At 37.9% G+C, this 19,728-nt stretch overlaps 1 protein-coding gene across 7 annotated transcripts in view; it reads right to left on the reverse strand.

Annotated features, from left to right (window-relative positions):
* DPP8 (dipeptidyl peptidase 8) overlaps positions 1–19,728 on the reverse strand; it is a 55,359-nt gene that overhangs the window by 6,406 nt on the left and 29,225 nt on the right. For all 7 annotated transcript variants that reach the window (XM_043470824.1, XM_043470827.1, XM_043470823.1 and 4 more), the window contains 10 exons: positions 19,383–19,560; positions 18,332–18,491; positions 14,671–14,750; positions 12,010–12,162; positions 11,627–11,762; positions 10,319–10,464; positions 3,613–3,759; positions 2,244–2,396; positions 894–1,036; positions 72–183 (listed from right to left, as the gene is read on the reverse strand). In XM_043470824.1, the coding sequence (XP_043326759.1) occupies positions 72–183; positions 894–1,036; positions 2,244–2,396; positions 3,613–3,759; positions 10,319–10,464; positions 11,627–11,762; positions 12,010–12,162; positions 14,671–14,750; positions 18,332–18,491; positions 19,383–19,560 (1,408 nt within the window). The remainder of the gene's footprint in view (positions 1–71; positions 184–893; positions 1,037–2,243; positions 2,397–3,612; positions 3,760–10,318; positions 10,465–11,626; positions 11,763–12,009; positions 12,163–14,670; positions 14,751–18,331; positions 18,492–19,382; positions 19,561–19,728) is intronic.

Raw genomic sequence — 19,728 nt, forward strand, 5'->3', positions numbered from 1 at the left:
TCGTTTATTATATTCCAAAGTAACTAATCATGAATGATGACTATTTTAATCAGAAAATTAAAAGAACTCACCTGTAAATCATATGGCTTTCCAGCCCTCACTAAAAAACTCAGTAATATACTGGTGTGTGCAAAATGAACATTCTCATCCAAGAACCCATGTAAGAGTAGTAAACGATTTGGTCTGGAGAAATGGAAATATCAGAGGATGAGGTAAAATAGAGTATTTGGGAAAACTACTAAACTTGTTAAAACTAACCATAACCTACTACAATAACTTCCTTATACTGTAATGTTAGAATAAGGATTCAACATTTCAACATTAAATTAGTAATATATTAACCAGATGCTACATGTAATGAAAAAAAGTAAATCATGTGTTCAATTTCCTATTAAGATATTAGCATACATCAATAATTATAGCATGTCCCTAGAAAAAGAACAATCACATGTGCTCTTTGTAAAATACATGTAAGCAGCAGCGGGATTTTCTCCACTGGGAAACAGCGGTGCTGTGCTGTGGTTAGTCGCTCAGTTGTGTCCAACTCTTTGCGACCCCATGGACTGTAGCCCGCCAGGCTCCTCTGTCCACGGACATTCTCTAGGCAAGGATACTGGAGTGGGTTGCCATGCCCTCCTCCAGGGAAACAGTGGTATACTTAATTAATAAGCTTCTTTTAGCACTTCAGCAATTGCTTCAAATATAACTTGCTAAAAAACCCAAATTATATGAACTGGCCTATAATTCAGCTTTAAGAAAACAGCCATGCCTTCCAGTAATCCATAAAATATTAGTTTTATTTTTGTCATATTTGTAGCTTTCCTTATTATTAAAGACAATCTTAAAAAATACTATTTTAAATTTACAATTTTAATTTTAAAGCTTGAACTTACTCAGAGGGGAATTTTTCTGCTTGCATGGCCACAGATCCTAAGTAATAGCCCTGTTCATTCTGGTCAGGGTGACCCATATAACGTTCCGTGTAGCCTGTATCATAGAAGATCCACAGAGTGACTGGGGCCCCAGCAATAGCAACCTACATAAGATAACAGTGACAGTCAAGTGTGGTTCAGAAAAGAATGGTTAACACTGAGAGTCTGTAACTGCAAATTTATAGGCTAAAATTATCTTTAGGCTTTAGCCTCACAATTATGGTCTCAGGCAACTCAGAAAATCAAAGGGGAATGCCAAGGTCAAGAACTTGATACTTAATGAGTCAGCTAGCTTCATGTTCCAGAGGTGCCACACACTAAATCCTTAACCTGGGCCGGATGAAACATAAACATGAGAGTCTCCACTAGAAGAGGAGGTGAACTAGAACATAGGAACACCTCAGTATAAGCTGGGGAAAAAATACGGGGCAAGTGTCGGCTTTGCATAGGGAGAGCAGTCATTTTCTTCTTTTTTGTTTTTTTAGCTTCTGTTGGCAGTACAGAATTTAAAACAATGAATGAAATATATTTACGTACTAAACACTTGTCTCATTTTAAGGCTCCCAAACAGTTTTATATTTAAATATTGTAATTACTTTCTTGACAAGTAATTACTTTCTTGCAAGCCTGGGGAAATTATGGCAGTATTCAGAGTTCGTTCTGTGGTTATTATAAACAAAGATTATCTGAATATACAAAAACCCTATCACTTTTATTTCTAAAAATAAATAATTTCCACTGTAAAAATCATGTTAATGAAATAAGAAAAACACTACTCATTATTTCCATTTTCTTAACAGTTTTTAGCATCTTTTTTCTAACATATTTTTCTAAGACATTGTTTATAAAGTTGTAATCACTGCTTATATATTTAGTAGTTTATTCATCTGGTACAGATTTACTTAGGACCTACTATGCACCAAGCATTGTGCTTGGCTCTGAGGATACAGTATAGGGCAGATAGATCCCTGCCCTCAGAGGTTGTAGCCCAATAATTAAACAAATAAGCACAACCCAATACGAATGTGGGTTTTACTAATCATGACTATCTCCCGTAATATCTGGCATACGTCTGTTAATAGCTAATAACTGATCAAGCTGACAAGTATTTTATACAGATATATACAGATAAAGAAATATAAATATATATCCCACAAGTTGACAAGTCTATTATTTCTCATGGCTGTTAAACACACAAACCCTAACATTTCATAATACTGTCAACTTCAGAAAATTGGTTCTTTTCTTGTATCTCAATTTATAGAAAATTCTACCCTTATTGCAAAAGAAATACCATAGGAAATCACATACCCTGAAGATATCTGACCTCTGCATTAACGCCATTAGGGACAGGTATCCTCCATAGGACCAGCCATGGATGCCCACACGATCTAAGTCAATGAAATCATATTGAGAGGCAAGATACTGGAGTCCTTCCACTTGATCGTCAATTTCTATTTGACCCTGTCAAAAAAGGGAGAACATTTCACTGATTCTGATAAAATAAAAATCTCATTATAAGAGTGTTTTGAAAGCTGACAGAAGTTCTTACTAAAAACACCTGTGGTTTTTTATTTTTTACAAAAGAACTTATTATTGATTGAGATTCTGTGGCTTGGAAAAAAATTTTTTAACTCTATTTAGAGATAGGAGTCTACAGCTTCTGTTGCTAGCCTGTCCTAGAGTTTAGTTACCCCTTAGTCACAAAGTTCTTTCCTACTGCAACCCAAAATGTCCTTTGTCATATGGGTATTTCCCATTTCCATTTGTTCTGTTGTCTGCTAAGAGGTCAGCATCTTCCTTGTAACAAGCCTTCCTATACCCAAAGATGAAAAATTAGCCCCCTTAGGTGGATGACTAATTTTACTTCTCTTTAAATTGAATGCAATAAAGTGGAAGGAATCACTCTTAAGGTCTTGTCCTCCTCTTTCCCCATTATATACCTCTAGGAATTGAACATAAAATTTCTTTAAAGTCCTATATAGTCCTAATTCCTATCACCACCACCCTATCTGTATTACTAGGCCTGCCAGTGCACACAATCTCACTTCACTGAGCCAAAAACAAAAATAAAAACAAAAACTTACATGAGAATACAACATAAGGTCAAAGAACTGGCTGTGGGAGAAAATCCCCATGTCTTACTCAGCATGTCCAATACACTGGCAAACACAGTAACTGCCTTACTGTGCAAAAGGAACATCGGATTCTCATCATTTCCCAAAGCAGCAGAAAGGACATTGGGCATCTCTAAAAGGTAGCATTTAAAGCTTCCTGTAGAGAGAAAGAGGCTTGTCACAAGGAAGGCACTAACCAGTTGGTTTCTCTCTTCACAGAGGACAGAACAAATCTCAATTATTCCTCTTAATAGTGTACAGGATGCTGAAAACTAAATGTGATGCCTTCTGGCTAAACTGGACATAAAAAATAGAAAGAGAGGGGTTTCTATGTAAAAGTGGCTCTATCTCAGCTCCACAAAGCTACACATAGGTAGGCTGGAATCGCCTAGTGAGCATCGGGTGGCACCTTCCCTCCCACCCCCAGACACAGGCTCACACATGTGCAGGTGCACACTAACGCACAGCCCCTTCCCCCGTTTCTGTCTCTGGGGTTTCACATCAAACAAAGCACCAAAAAATGCAAACGTCTGTAAAAGAGAAACGCTGGTATGCTCACACACCATTTTATACTTAAAGGCGCCTTCAAATTTAAGCCCTCGGTGACAGGACCCCCTGTTGTCTATCACCACAACCACATAGCCCAGAGAGGCCAGGGTGTTCAGTCGGAAGTACTTCACTCCTTTAAACCGATTATTCACCAACTGCACCTGAGGAAGAAGAACAACTTCAGTGAAATGTATTCTATGGTAGCACACAAAAGCAAATTAGAGAGGCAGGATGCTGCTAAAAACAGAAAGCTTACATTTTAAGTATTATTTTGCCTATAAAATGAAATTATTTTCTTGTGGCAAGAACACATAAAATGGACCCTCCTAAAAATTTAAGTGTGCAATACTGTTTTGTTAATCATACAGGACAATTTTGCACAGCAGATCTCTAGAACTTATTCATCTTGCATAATGCAGATTTTTTTTTATGGTCACTGTTTAAACTCCCTCTTTCCCCTTCCCTGATATATTTTTAAATTAACTTAAATCTTTTCATGTTTATGCTATTTCTTTTCTTTCTTAACTTCACATGCAAAGTTCAGAGGATTAATGAACAATTACAGACTTCAAAATTATAATCTAGATATTAACTACTATAAGATAAATGATTTAGTCTATTCCATAAAAAAAGTTACTAAAATGATTACTTCTACCTTGAGAAAGAAATGCACCCTTCAAATGACGGAAGGACCATTTTTTTTTTCTCCCTAGTTGTATCTTCCGGGATTGTCTCTGACCAGTAGAGGGAAAACTTAAGTACTTTAATAAAATACTGTGACCAGTCAGCTTACTTTTTCCTGTTACACAGATCAGTGCAAAAGGTAAGATAATTCTTAAAAAACTTTAGCACCCTAGAAACTATACTTCAAAATGACTGAGAAATTAAATGCAGTTTAGTGCTTCAACAGAAGTAAACTCTCCAGTGAAAAGAAGACTTTAACTAATGGGCAAAAAACTACAGAAGCTTAAGGTTTTGGTGGACACTAAGAGCAAAGAGGAACTAAAGAGCCTCTTGATGAGGGTGAAGGAGGAGAGAATAAGAGCTGGCTTAAGATTAAATATTTAAAAAACTAAGATCATGGCATCCAGACCCATTACTGCATGGTAAACAGAAGGGGAAAAGGTGGAGGCAGTGACAGATTTCCTCTTCTTGGGCTCCAAAATCACTGCAGACGGTGACTGCAGCCATGGAACCATAAGACAGTTGCTTCTTGGCAGGAAAGCTATGACAAACCTAGACAGCGTGTTGAAAAGCAGGGACATTACTCTGCCGACAAAGGTCCGTACAGTCAAGGCTATGGTCTTCCCAGGGGTCACGTACGATTGTGAGAGCTGGACCATAAAGAAGGTAGAATGCCAAAGAACTGATGCCTTCAACTGCGGTGCTGGAGAAGACCCTTGGACAGCAAGAGATCAAACCAATCTTTTGTTTTGTTCCGTTTCTTGGTGCCAGAAGCTGGGACAAACCAGTCAATCTTAAGGAAAATCAACCCTGAATATTCACTGGAAGGACTGAAGCTGAAGCTCCAGTATTCTGGCCATTTGACGCAAACAGATGACTCACTGGAAAAGTCCCTGATGCTGGGAAAGATTGAGGGCAGAAGGAGAAGAGGGCATCAGAGGAAGAGACGGCTGGAAGGCATCACCGATACAATGAACATGAACTTGGGCAAACTCCAGGAGATGGTGAGGGACAGGGAGGCCTGGCGTGCTGCAATCCATGGGGTCGCAAAGAGTCAGACACAACTGGGGGACTAAACCGCAACAACAAAGACAGATAATAAACAAAAAATGGATTCTGGCAAAATTGAGAAAGCATTCTCTGGTGGAAACAATTGGGAAAACCAAGTTAGTCAGGAATTAAAATAAGAATTGACGCTATCTTCACTCAATAAACATCTACTGATCATTTACTGGGCTAGACTGGAGGTGGGCGTGTACAAAAAAATCTTCCTTTTGAACTTCTGGATGTTTAGTTACCACTGTAACAACTGCCAAACAGGTCTTTCTGTTTCTATACTTGTCCTCCATATAGTCTATTCTCACAGTAACAGAACAATGTTTTAAAAATGTAAATCAGGTATGACTTTATATCTTGGCTCCTTCTAATGGCAGGGCATTTAGATCAGAGTAAGATCTAAACTCCTTACCACTGCCTTCGAGACCCTACATTACTTAGTCCCTGGCTCTTCTCTCTCGCCTCATCTCACACCATTTCTCCCCCTTGAGCACTGTATTCTAGTCTTCCTACCGACTATATCGAGTTGGTTCTCACCCCGGGACCTTGAGACTGGCTCTTCCCTCAGCAATTTTAACATGGCTCATCCCTTCTCATCCTCTGCAACCTCGAGAGCTTCCTTGACCTTCCGATCAGAACCCTCATTTTAGTCACTTTGTTATCTTCCTTCTCAACAATTACTCATAACACTTCCATTATATGAAGTTACATAATTTATCTTATTTTCCTCATTAATCTTCATGAGGGTGGGGCATTAGTCTGACTTGTTCACTGTGGTTATCCTCTTTGCCTAGAATACTGCTTGGTACATAACAGGTGCTCAGTGACTATTTGCTGAATGAATGAATGAAAAATAGAGAATGATGGTTTTCCTTTCTACCTTGGGAAGAGGTGTTTGGTGGGCAAAGGTGCTTGTTTTTAAAGGAAGGTAGCTGCAAAAAGAAGTAGTAAGCCTAGAAGAACACAAATACGAACATGTAAGAAAATTAACTCACTTCTTTGCCTGCTGTAAATCACCGAAGATGGCCTCAGTTGCCTGATAAGAACATTTTCCCCCAGAGCCAGTATTTCTGCCTTTGCAGCCTCAAGGCCTGCTTCTTCTTAGAAGAAGGTACTTAAACACAATGCCCTTTAGCACCAAGAATTTGAAAGTTTTCTTCAGTATCAATTCTTTAAAACCTGTATTCTGCTATTTTAACCTCTCTTATGCATTTATGTTTGCAGAACAGTGTCCGACACATAGGAAGTCTCATAAGTATTTGTTAAATAAACATTTTTAAACAACACTACTGTTATCAATAAAAAGTTTAAAGCAGTAAGTCTTAACTTCAAATAGAATTATTTGTTGCTTTCCTTGGTTTCACTTATATCCTACTGCAGGCATTGCAAATTTAATCAGGAAGTAATTCCTTTCATGTTATGAATTGAGACACTGTTCCTATTTAAAAAGACTCCCACTTTGATCTGAATACCTACCAAGGGAAGAAAAAAAAAAAAGGCTTGGATCACTTTTAGGATTTAATCAAATTTTGCAAGGTTACTGTGGGCTAGTAGAAAGATCTGGTCTTACATTAAGGAGTCTCTCATAACTAATCAAAATTATTATCAAACACAAGGATGAATGATCTCCCAATGGGCTGAAGTGCCAACCTATCACTCAAAGTCTTAAGAGTGAAATCTCCCTGCAGACTGAATACCAGATTTTCCTGTGGGCTCACCAAATTTGAATGCATCCAAACAACACGTTGAGAAACAAACAGCTCTACTTTAGTGGTATTAAGTACATTCACACTGTTGTACAACCACCACCACTACTGATTTACAGAGCCTTTTCATCATCTCAAACAGAAACTTCAAATCTTTAAACAATAATTTCCTATCCCTCCCCCAGCCCCTGACAAGTTCTATTCTACTTTCTATCTCTATGAATTTGCTTCTTCTGGGTATCTCACACCAGTGGAATAATACAATATTTATCCTTTTGTGCCTGGCTTACTTCACTTAGCATAATGTCCTCAAGGTTCATCCATGTAGCATAAGTCAGAATTTCAACCTTTTTAAAGGCTGCATAATATTCCTTTATATATCACATTTTGTTTACCCATTCGTCTATCAATGGACCCTGGGTTGCTTCCATCTTTTGGCTATTGTGAATGATGTTGCAACTGACACTGCATACCTGTAACTCAAACTTCTGAGTCTCTGCTTCCAATCCCTTTGGGTGTGTGGCCTGATGGGACTGCCGGGTCAGACTGTAACTCTGTGTGTAAATTTGTGAAGTGCTGCTATATTGTTTTTCGCAGCAGCTGCACCATTTTACATTCCCATCAGCAAAGTAGAGCTCCAGTTTTCCTACATCCTCACCAACATTTATTATTTTCCCTTTTATTAAAAAAAAGAGCTGTTCTAAAGGGTATAAAGTGCTATCTCATTGTGGTTTTGATTTGCATTTCCCTAATGATTAGTGACACTATCTTTCCATATGGCTTAGACTTTTTAAACTTAATTACTAATATAAGGGGGGATTCCCTGGTAAAGCGTCTGCCTACAATGTGGGAGACCCAGGTTCAATCCCTGGGTCGGGAAGATCCCCTGGAGAAGGAAATGGCAACCCACTCCAGAACTCTTACCTGGAAAATCCCATGGACTGAGGAGTTTGGCAGGCTACAGTCCATGGGGTCACAGAGTCGGACATGACTGAGCAACTTCACTTCACTTCACTAATATAAGGAGTCCTTTAGTCTTAAAAATCTAGATAACCAGCTAGTTTTTATAGTATGTTTTTCACATATCTCATATATCATTTCTTCATTGGGAAGAAGAAACATCCTTCTTAAATAATAGAACATGTAAAGCTTTTAAGAATGTCCTGTAATTTCTCTGAATTTCTTTGTATTATACCTTTTTTTAAGTTCACAAAGATCTGGCTTCCAAGTTTTTAAGAGAAGTTTCATTTAACTCATTCATAATTGATGTGTAGATAACTACTATGTAAATGCAAATCACGTTTTGTTTGTAAAACACATTAAACAATGGCAAAGTGATTTAAGTTGATATATGATCATCATTGCTGAGATGTTATGGCTTATGTAGCTACCTTTTATGTTTTGGATAACTTGACCTAGATACACTTCCAGATCTGAATAACTGGATGTAACTATGAAATAGGGTATTTACTGAATTCTAGAGCTGTAATTGGACCTCCCTGATGGTGCAGTAGATAGGAATCCACCTGCCAATGCGGGAGTCACAGGTTCAATCCCTGGTCTGGGAAGACCCCACACGCCATGGTGCAAGTCCATGTGCCACAACTCCTCAGCCCGTGCTCCAGAGCCCAGGAGCCGCGATTCCTGGAGCTGGGGAGCCCGCGCACCTAGACCTGTGCTCTGCGGCCAGAGGAGCCATCACAGCCAGAAGCCTGCGCAACCGCAGCAAAGAGGAGCCCCTGCTGGCCAGACCTGCAGAAGGCCTGAGTGCAGCAACAGAGACCCAGCACCATCAAAAATAAATTAACCTTAAAAAAGAGAGAGAGTTATATTAGGACAAAAATAGTGTACTTCTAACTTCTTTAGGGACTCAATGTGAGGTATATAACCAAGATTAAACTTTAAAAAAAAATTACCAGTTAACCAACTAGCCTACCCAAAACACTTTACTCTGATAGTAAAATTTCCTTAATATTCACATGCTAATATTTAATGCAGAAAAAAAAGAAAATCAAGGTGTAAACTTGCAGTGCTGAAGAATAGTATGTGGGGTATTAAGCTGCTTCAGTTACGTCTGACTCTTTGCGACCCCATGGACTCTAGCCCACCAGGTTCCTCTGTCCATGGGGTTCTCCAGGCAAGAATACTAGAGTGGGTTGCCATGTCCTCTTCAAGGGGATCTTTCCAACCCAGGGATCAAACTGCATGTCTTGGGTCTCCTGCATTGGCAGGCAGATTCTTTACCACTAATTCCACCTGGGAAGCCCTGGGTTTAAATTCCAGCTTCTCTATGTAAAAGCTGTGTGACATGTGGACTCGTGCCATTTAGCAGCTGCCTTGCTGCTGCTGCTAAGTCACTTCAGTCATTCCGACTCTGTGCAACCCCACAGATGGCAGCCCACCAGGCTCCTCTGTCCCTGGGATTCTCCAGGCAAGAATACCGGAGTGGGGTGCCATTTCCTCTCCAATGCATGCATGCATGCTAAGTCGTTTCAGTCGTGTCTGACTCTGTGAGACCCTATGACAGCAGCCCACCAGGCTCCTCTGTGCACAGGATTCTCCAGGCAAGAGTACTGGAATGGGCTGCCATCTCCTTCTCCAGCAGCTGCCTTAACTAGCTGATAAAAGTATTATAGCTTGCTTGAGAGATCTGGCCTTAGAATGAAGAGGGGGAATTCATTAGGATACCAAAGGTTTCAAAAATATCTGTTAAGACTCTTTTATAACCAAGACATTTAACTATTTAATATCATTTTCCAAACAAGTTCTCTACCTAGAATACAACATATTTACTAACCGATATGACTATTACATTCCCCATGACAGTTATAGTCCTCACCGTGAATAGGAAATGGCAACCACTCCAGTGTTCTTGCCTGGAGAATCCCAGGGACGGGGAAGCCTGGTGGGCTGCCATCTATGGGATCGCACAGAGTCGGACACGACTGAAGCGACTTAGCAGCAGCCAGTGGTTAAGACTCTGCACTTTCACTGCCAAGGGCCCTGGTTCAATCCCTGGTTGGGGAACTAAGATCCCACCAGCAAAGCAGCATGGCCAAAAAAAAGAAAGTGACACTGATTTTCAAATTTGCTACCTAACAAAACCCAGCTTCCTAAACTCCTAAACTGGGTAATAAGGGCATAAGCCACAGTCAGTAATAGCAGAGGCTCAGCAATGCTCAAATCTTAAGCAACTGACCAGACATTTAAATAACAAATTATCTAAAAAGAAGAAAATAAAAACACATACACATATGTACATAAATATGCCTACCTGAGGACCACCATATATAAACAGCACAGTGGGGTATTTCTTTCCAGGTTGTAGATCATGAGGTTTGTACAGCATCCCATACAATGTAAATCCAGTAGTGCTTTCAAAAGAAAAAATTTCTGGAGGGGTATAGTCAGGAAGAGGACCTGGAGGAGGTAACACATTCTGTAAAGTTCTTATGGGGGCTTGGCAATCTGAGAGCAAGGAAAAAATACCATAAACCCACTACCCTAATAACTAACTATCTCTCCTTTAGATGATAAGCAAGAAATTAAACACAAATAGACATATTTAAGAAAGGAAATCTAATGAACATATCAAATTATCTATTTCAGAAGCAGACACAAAGTATTATCAATAATCCTTGAAGCCCAGGAGGTATTTACATGCAGAACACAAATTCTTTGCACTCAGCTTGTATAACTTATTGATGGTTAAGCCATATACCTGATGAGAAACTGAAAGCATGAATTAACTTAACTTGCTCACAGCAGGTGCTCAAAAAACATTTCTTTATGATCATTAGAGAATAAGCCTAATCAGAACCCAGAAAAAAAAATCATGATCAGTGTTTGGTTTTACAAAGCTACACAGACCTCTCCTGGGTCTATGTATACTGGATGATGTTCCAGTCGAAGCAGAGATCAGCGTATTAGCAATTCTAATTGTGGACATCAGAACATACCCATACCTTGTGGTTTTGCACTAATTTCTTAACCCTTTAGGAGATATTTATGGGTGAAAATACCTAACAGAAAAAAGGATTTGGGTATAAAATGAGTTAGAAAATATAAAATATTAGTCCACTGTTTATATTTAAGAAATCAAGCATTTTAAATTCAGGTAATCACAGTGCTCTTCACTCCCATACAAAATGAGGATTTATCTTCTATTAAGATGGCCATTGCAAGTGCTGGTAGAAGTTTAAGAAAGCTATCAGCTGGGTATTCCTTAAAGCTGCAGCTTCCCTGCTCAAGAATATTACTAGTTCAGTCTGTATGACGTTCGAGTTCAGTTGTTTACCTGGGAAATCATCCAAACATGTGAATAAATCACTTCCTAGCTGTTATCTTGATTATTTTAATCTTATTTTCAAAAAGGCCTTCCAGTTTGCTCCTGCCTGGAGTAGGAGGTAACCAGCCTTATTTGATAATTGATAGAGTAGGAGGGATGGGATCAATCAGCAGCTGAAGGACAGGCAGTGGTGAGAGGTGGGAAGGCTCTGTTCAGGAAATGTGGACCTACGACACAGGTGTAGAGTACTAATGTACTAATCTTACTTAAGATCGGGTTCAGAAAAATGAGTACCTGCTGAATCCAAGATAGTGGCCCAGAATTCTTTTGTTTTGCAGGTTGGGTCACCGTCAGGACTTGCCAGCTTGTAAAGGGACACACAGTGTGGATTCTTCTGGTTACTATACTTACTTATAAAGAAGTCACAATGCTAGAGAAAGGAAAAACAATTATTTTTTCCCCCAGGGAAAAGTAAAAAAGGCTATCTGTTGCTAAATCTGCACTGATGCTATAGCAGGAGTGCGGTAACAGTCTGACCAGTTATGTGAATACACAATGCTAAAGTTGAGGCTAAGGTTTTCACAGGCTGTTTCACTCTTCACGTTACTAAAAAGGAGTATTACACGAGCAGAGGTTTTTATATGACAGGAAACCCTTTTCAAACAGGGACTTAATACCCGGCTGATGCAGCAAGAATGCGAATAACCACGGTCAGTCAGCCTCGTCACCTCTCCAGGATTTACATAACTGACCACATACAGGTGATGTTCTAAAGGAGAGTCTTTGGTGCCTTCAAAATATACCAGCTTTCTGACTTCGTCAACCTGGATCTGTCAAAATAACAACATAAAATTCAGTGCTAGTATGACCTTGGCAAGACCAGTCAATTTTACTCAGAATCATTTGAGTCACACTCTGACTTGTGCCTCTCTTTAAAAGTTTGTCACTAATGTTAATAAGCTTGAGTTGGTTTTGTTCATGTCTTAATAGATCCTGTTTGGAAATTTAAAAGGACGCCCGAGTTACATGCTGCTGCTAATTTTCAATATGGTAAAATATGTGCATTTCTTAAAATACAAAATTATTTCATTAAAACAACTAGCCTTCACAGAGGAAAGTATCTGCATTACAGCTCAGGCCCGCCATGCCTGCGCACCGAGAGTCTGCTTTCAGCGCCCCGTCTGTGCCTCGGTGAGGCGGGAGCTCCTGCTTCTGTCAGTGCGGCAGCATCTCAGGCAGTGTTCTTTTTGCTCTTTTGGACAAATTTGCAAAAATGGTTTATCTACTGGGTCGGGGAATACCTCTACTCAATCACTCAATCAGTTTCAATACTGGCATAGTTTATAAATAAGTATGAAGGAAATCTTTAAGTCTTCATTCAGAACACAAAAAAAACTCCAAGTACACTCACAGCTGAATTCACTTAATATTCCTCCCAAATTACAGTGAGATTCTAAATAAATGGCTTTTATTGTTCCTTTTCAAAATCTTCTAGCAGCCTACTCAAATAATGTTTAATAAAATTCACTTTTATACAGAAAACAAAGTTGTATTTCTAAAAGCAAATATTTTTAGATGCCACATTTTCTTCAAGAAGCTTCTCAATCATTGCAAACATATTTTAGCATGCATGGATACAGAAATAAACAGAATTGACATTAAGTAAGGCCTATATGACACAGACAGAAAGGATACAAAGGATAAGAGATGGCAGAACAAACTTTCATGAAGCTTCACAGGTATGTGTTAATCTGTGTAAAAGGTCAGGACTGGTTCTGCTCTTGATTTAGCAGTTAGAAGTCAGGCCTTTCAAAACTAAATAAATAGTTAATTCCTTATTCCTTTTTCTTTGTTTCCTGTAACAACTTTACAGGAGGGGCTTGTAAAACAGATTGCTGGATCCCACCTCCAGACAACCTTCTCGATTCAAGCGGTCTAGGATGGGCCTAGCAGTTCTAAAGTTTCCAGGTGACATTGACCCTTTGTGGTCAAGAGCACACACTCTGAGAACCCTAAGTGGCTAACAGACTTAAAAGCCTCAAAGATTTACTCAATTACTGGCATTAAAAATCTCTGGGTGAACAGGTCAGCTGCAAAAGTAGAAAATGGGAAGATAACTTTAAAAAAAAAAAAAAAAAGCAAGACTAGAGGGAAAACAGAAGAGTAAGAAAGAGAGACAAATATATCAATATTTGTGATAGAAAAGGACTGATGCACATTATAGCAAGTAATAGAAAGACATTTAGGTCGCCCAAATAAGGTTCAGCTTTGTTTAATTGTGGGGTTTCCCTCAGTATTATCCAACCATTACACAGCATGAAGCTTATATTAGTGTAAATATACTTAACTTTACAGAACTTAAGAATTCCACTAACATCTGACAGTAACACTTAAGGATCCCTAAACAGAAAAAAATATACTGAGTATATAACCAGAAGGCCAACTGACACTGTCAGTGGCAATGAGACTTTAAAGGTCGCCTGTTATTTTCTAAAGTTATCACCAACAAAAACAAACCTGGGGCCTGTATCTTCATTCTTTCTCCTTAATCACCTAAGGACCTACGAGTGACTTCTATAGTAGCCAGTATACATAATTCTTCAATAAATTTCTGGATCAATTTGAGGAAATCATAGGCCTTCACTAAATCCTGGTAGCATACCTCAACTTAACTTTATGGATCACACATATAAAGGATGGAGCTCTTAGAGATCTCATGAAACTGACCATCTAACTGAAAATTGAAACAAATACAAGGTACTATGAAAGGCAAAAGAAAAAAATTAGGATTCACTGAGTTGCTATAGCAAGCCACATGCCAACAGTGAAGCAGAGGGTGGACTTCCTCCCTTTCCTTATCCCTCTATGCTCTGTATAAACGTCCAATATAATTCGCAAGTGTTATATGAAACTTTAAATGTGTGAGATGAGATAAACAGGCTAATGAAAGAGCATCACTGTCTCAGGAACTGTAAACGCACCAATGCAGAAACGACACAAGTAGTCTACAAGAGACTCAGAAATCGTTTTCAAACTATATCCTCACTCACTTTTGCAAGACTTGGAAAGTACGGACCAGCCTTTTCCTTACTAAGACGCAACACTCCATCTGAAAATGGTGACCTTTAGTAACTAGAACACATCTAATATCAGCGTTATTAAATGGGTGAGATTTAGAATTTAAACTAAGATTCTCCCTTTCCAACAACTTGGGTTCTTTGAGGCCCTAGCAGTATTCTCAAAACACTGGGGTCATGTGAAGTTGCACTGCTGATTCTCAGTACTGCATACACACAGCTGATGTTGACTAAACATATCAGTAGAATAAAAGAACATACATTAGATCCATGCCGGCCAAGAACTTCCCATTCACCACTGGTAATTGCTATTTCCTCTTTGATAGGACACTTGAAATCACCTAAAGATAAATATAATTATAATTCAGTACTTTATATCAGACTATAAGCAAATGAAACAATGAAAAACAGTATTCTAAACTCTCTTTTTCAAAAAAGGAACACTAAAAATTCAAAGTTATGTCTAGAATAACGAAAATCCTTTGGAACTAAAGAGAGGCGGTAGCTGCCCAACACTGAATGTACTAAATGCCACCGTTCACTCTAAATGTTCCCTTTAAAAAGGTTAATGTCATGTGAATTTCACCTCAACAGAAAGTCTACAGTTAAAAAAAATTCCAAGTTATGAGCCTTCTTAATAGTAATGGAATGATCCATATAACTAAAGTTAAAACAGCAAAATAGACTCTCACGGTAAAGACAGAAAAGAACTCAAAAGCACTTGCATTCCGAGACCTTTGGTTAGACAGACAAAAACAATCTAATGCGTCAATGAGGCATTTCTTCTAGAAATGCAACAAACTACTTAAGCCAGAGAAGTAAAATTTTAATACAACTGTTTATTATTGCAAAAAACAAAACCATATTATTGCGAAAAACAACCATAGTCAATAGCAACATGTTCCATTTATCTTTGTAAGATTCTGTCTTGGTAGATGAGGCTCTGTCAGTGGCCTAAGGAGAAGGTTAAAAAAAAAAAAAAAAGAAAGAAACCCCTGCTCTCTGCCTAGCTGCTGCCAGCTCTGGCTCTGAAAATGATCGCTGAGAATAGGCTGAGATGATATAGGATTTTAAGTAGGGTTCTACTCAAGTTAAAAAAATACTCCTTTTCTTTTTCTTAGATACAAAAATTTAACTTAGTACTTTAAATTTTATCACCAGTTAAAATAAGTATTATTTAATGTATGACAAATGCTAATTGTTACATATTATAGCCACTTATGGAAGAAAAGAGGAGGGAAGAGGAAAATAAAATGGACATCAAGGAAAAGGACGAAGATCTGGAGAAAGAAAGTCTAAGTAAAAAGGAGGGAAATGGAAAGAGGTAGACCAGCTGAAGGGTCCAGAAGCAGACACCGAGAGGGGACAGGGGCTAGGTGTTCCGAAAAGAATGTTAGCCGAGGCGACACTGCCTCCTATTCCTCAATAGGAGTATACAATTTTAAGTTATCTTTTAATCCCTGTCCCAAGAATGTTGTTTTCGTGAATTACTATTCATAGCTCTTTGACCAGTCTTCATCATTAAACTTTCCGGAATCTGTAAGTAGATTTAATGTCTAAACAACAGAGGAACAGGTAAGAGCAATTTCACACCAAGGGTAAAATTAAACTAAGGCTCTTAGGGAAGAAATCTCTATCTTGGATATACAAGATCTAGTCTGATTAAAAAAAAAAAAAAATCATGCTAAGAGAAGGAGCAAGTCATGGGGAGTATTTACCCTGCTGTCTGAAATTATAGGTCAGTGTTTCCCAAATAAGAATGATGTTAAAGGGTATGTTGAGAAAAACAAATAATCCAATTAAAAAGTCCACAAAGGATTCAAATAGACATTTCTCTAAAGAGATACAAACTGGCTAAGTAATATGATATTACTAAATACTAGGAAAATGCAAATCAAAAGCACAATGATATACCACTGCATATCCATTAGCATGGCTCTTACCAAAACCCCACCACAAAGCCAAAACCAAAACAAAACAAACAAAAAAAGAACTACACCCAGAAAACAACAAGCGTCAGCAGGGATGTAGAGAAACTGGAACTTCTGTGCACTTTCTAATAGGAATGTATTAAGGTGTATTAAGGTGCAGCTGCTATTGAAAGAGTATGGTGGTTCCTCAAAAAACTTTAAAGAATTAAAATACCAAGCAATTTCACTTCTGAATATATACCCAAAAGAATTGAAAGCAGGGTTTCAAACTGGTATTTGCCCACCCATGCTCCTTACAGCATTATTTATAATGGTCAAAAGGTAGAAGTAACCTCACTGTTAAAAGACAGATGAACAGGTAAACAAAATGTGTTTACACGTACAATGGAATGTTGCTGTTGCTGCTAAGTCACTTCAGTCGTGGCCAACTCTGTGCGACCCCATAGACAGCAGCCCACCAGGCTCCCCCGTCCCTGGGATTCTCCAGGCAAGAACACCGGAGTGGGTTGCCATTTCCTTCTCCAGTGCATCAAAGTGAAGACTGAAAGTGAAGTCGCTCAGTTGTGTCTGACTCTTAGCGACCCCATGGACTGCAGCCTACCAGGCTCCTCCATCCATGGGATTTTCCAGGCAAGAGTACTGGAGTGGGGTGCCATTGCCTTCTCCGACAATAGAATATTATTCAACCTTAAAAAGGCAGGACATCTGACACTTTCTACAATCCGAAAGAACCTTGAAGACACTACACTAAATGAAATAACCCAGTCATTAAAGGACACATACTGTGTGATTCCATGTATATGAGGTAGCTAGAGCAGTCAAGTTCATAAACATAGAAAGTGGCTGCGGGAGGCTGAGAGGAGGAAGGAATGAGAAGTTATTATTTACCACTAAATTGGATATTACTTATTGGCAGAATCAGTTCTGGAAGATGAAAAAAATTCTGGAGATGGATGGTGGTGACGGTTGCAGAATAGTAGGGAAATATACTTAATGCCATGAAACCACACACTTAAATTTTGTTATGCATATTTTACCACAATTTTTAAAAACTGGCTATGTTGAGTCTGTTAAGTTATAAATGGCAGTAAAGCATATAACATAACATCATTAAATGTCTAGTATTCTAAAACAAACTGTATTATTAAAGTAGAAAACCATAACTCAGTCTTTTTTAAAACACAGAAGTATTCAATGCACTATTTCATTTTTTCTAGGCTTACACATTCTCCTTTCAGCCCCCGGCAGCCACTTTCTATGTTTATGAACTTGACTGCTCTAGCTACCTCATATACATGGAATCACACAGTATGTGTCCTTTAATGACTGGGTTATTTCATTTAGTACAGTGTCTTCAAGGTTCGTCTGGATTGCAGAAAAGTGTCAGATGTCCTGCCTTTTTAAGGTTGAATAATATTCCATTGTATGTGTAAACACATTTTGTTTACCCATTCATCTGTTTTACATTTCCCAGAAGGAAACCCAACACTTTAAAAAAAGAAATTAATTTCAGCTGACATAATATTTAATTTTACTTTGGAAAACAATTATATCATATGAAGAGCTATACCTATAAATCAACTTCACCGTAGGTGCAGATGGTATAAAAAAATCTACTACAGTAAATCCATGGCTGATTCATGTCAATGTATGGCAAAAACCACTACAATATTGTAAAGTAGTTAGCCTCCAACTAATAAAAATAAATGGAAAAAAAAAGTCTAGTACATACAAGTATCTAATAACTTTGTAACATTTTAAAAGTAGCTTTTTAAATCTAAAAATTACATGAGCTCACTTGAAACAAAAAGTATATTCAAGGCAAAAACAGAAAGCAAAAATAAGTAATACCCAAATATTACCCAATATTAATAGTTTATTATGTATCCTTCAAAAACTTTGTCCTATGCTTATAAAGTACACAAAAGAGACTTTACATTGCCCTGACCCTCCCACCTTCTGCCTTTTTTTAATAGAAAATAACTTCTTACTTGGGGCAGGCAGCCCACCACTGGATCGTTTATATTTGCTCTCCTTTAAAATGGATGTGATTTTATATAAATGACGGAAACCTGTTTTGCATTCAGAGGCAAAAATAAATTCAATTTCATCTTCATGACTTTGGGGAAAAACATGAAAGATGTCATGGATCTGTAAAATAAATAGATTAATTTACTATATACATTAATGAGAATACTACACAAACAATTTGACTAAGCCAGAGAGAAAGAAGAATTACTTGATAAACATTTTCTGAAATGTAAGTAACTTGTCAGATTACGAGGTATGGTATATGTACAATTACAGATTTTGCCTGGGCCTTTCATATTTTTATCTTACTTTAGTCAAAGACGTCATCTACTGAGAAATAAATGTTTCCAAATGGAGAAAAATGAAAAATAGAACCAAAAGCTGTTTCTTATTCACCATCTCTGCAATTCTTTGAAAAATGGCATGAAGTTTATTTAATGATATAAATCTTATTACAAGAATTATGACGAAAAAAATGTTTTTCTACTTTTCTTTTCCAGAGAGAAATATTCTAACAATTCAAGGGAAAACAGATGTTATCTGTTAGGTGAATCACATGAAGCCTATATGCAGCCAGAGAGTGAACTGGCTTTATTTATTTTGTATCTTGTGTAAGTTTTTTCCATTAAACTGGAAAATGAAAAATTCAATCCCAAACTGGTATATTTTGGGATAGTTTACCAACTTAAAAGAGAAAGTCTTTTCTAGTCAGGATTCTCGTGGTCCTCTCAGAGGCACTGGAGAGGTTGTGTTTTGAATATCTGATGTGTCCAGAAACAAGGGCAATTCTGCATCCAGGGAGATGTCATTGCAATGGCATCGACCTTTTATCCACAAACCGTTCCCCATTTTGGAACCAACATTCCAGTTTGAAATGTTCAAACTAAGCAAATAACATTCAAAATTACTGTGAACTTAAAAAATTCCTTTTGATAGTTTGCTATCAAGCTTCATTTACTTTAACATTCTGAGAAAATATTTAAACCAAGTATTACAAGAAAACATGTATACATTTATCCAGATGTCTGTTGTTTCTTCATAGATAATCAGTGGTGTCACAGAGTCAGGCACTGACTCGATGAATCTCTGTCTTTCCATGGCATCATCTTCTACTGGGATAAATAATTCAGGTGAGATCAACACTATCTGTAGGCGAGTTTGAGAGCGATCTAGTAGGATGGCCCACGCACTATTTAAATAAACAAAAGAAAAGCACAGAATAAAGCTCACTTTCAGAAAATGAATATTCTACTAATCTTTCCCCTAGCACCCATCAGTTATTTCTGTAACCACAGTGACAGTATTGCTTTAGTATATGTTAAATTATCACTTACAAACAGCTAATGAAAAGTATTAG

Source organism: Cervus canadensis, chromosome 6 (genome assembly GCF_019320065.1).
Source record: "Cervus canadensis isolate Bull #8, Minnesota chromosome 6, ASM1932006v1, whole genome shotgun sequence".
Lineage (NCBI taxonomy): Eukaryota > Metazoa > Chordata > Mammalia > Artiodactyla > Cervidae > Cervus > Cervus canadensis.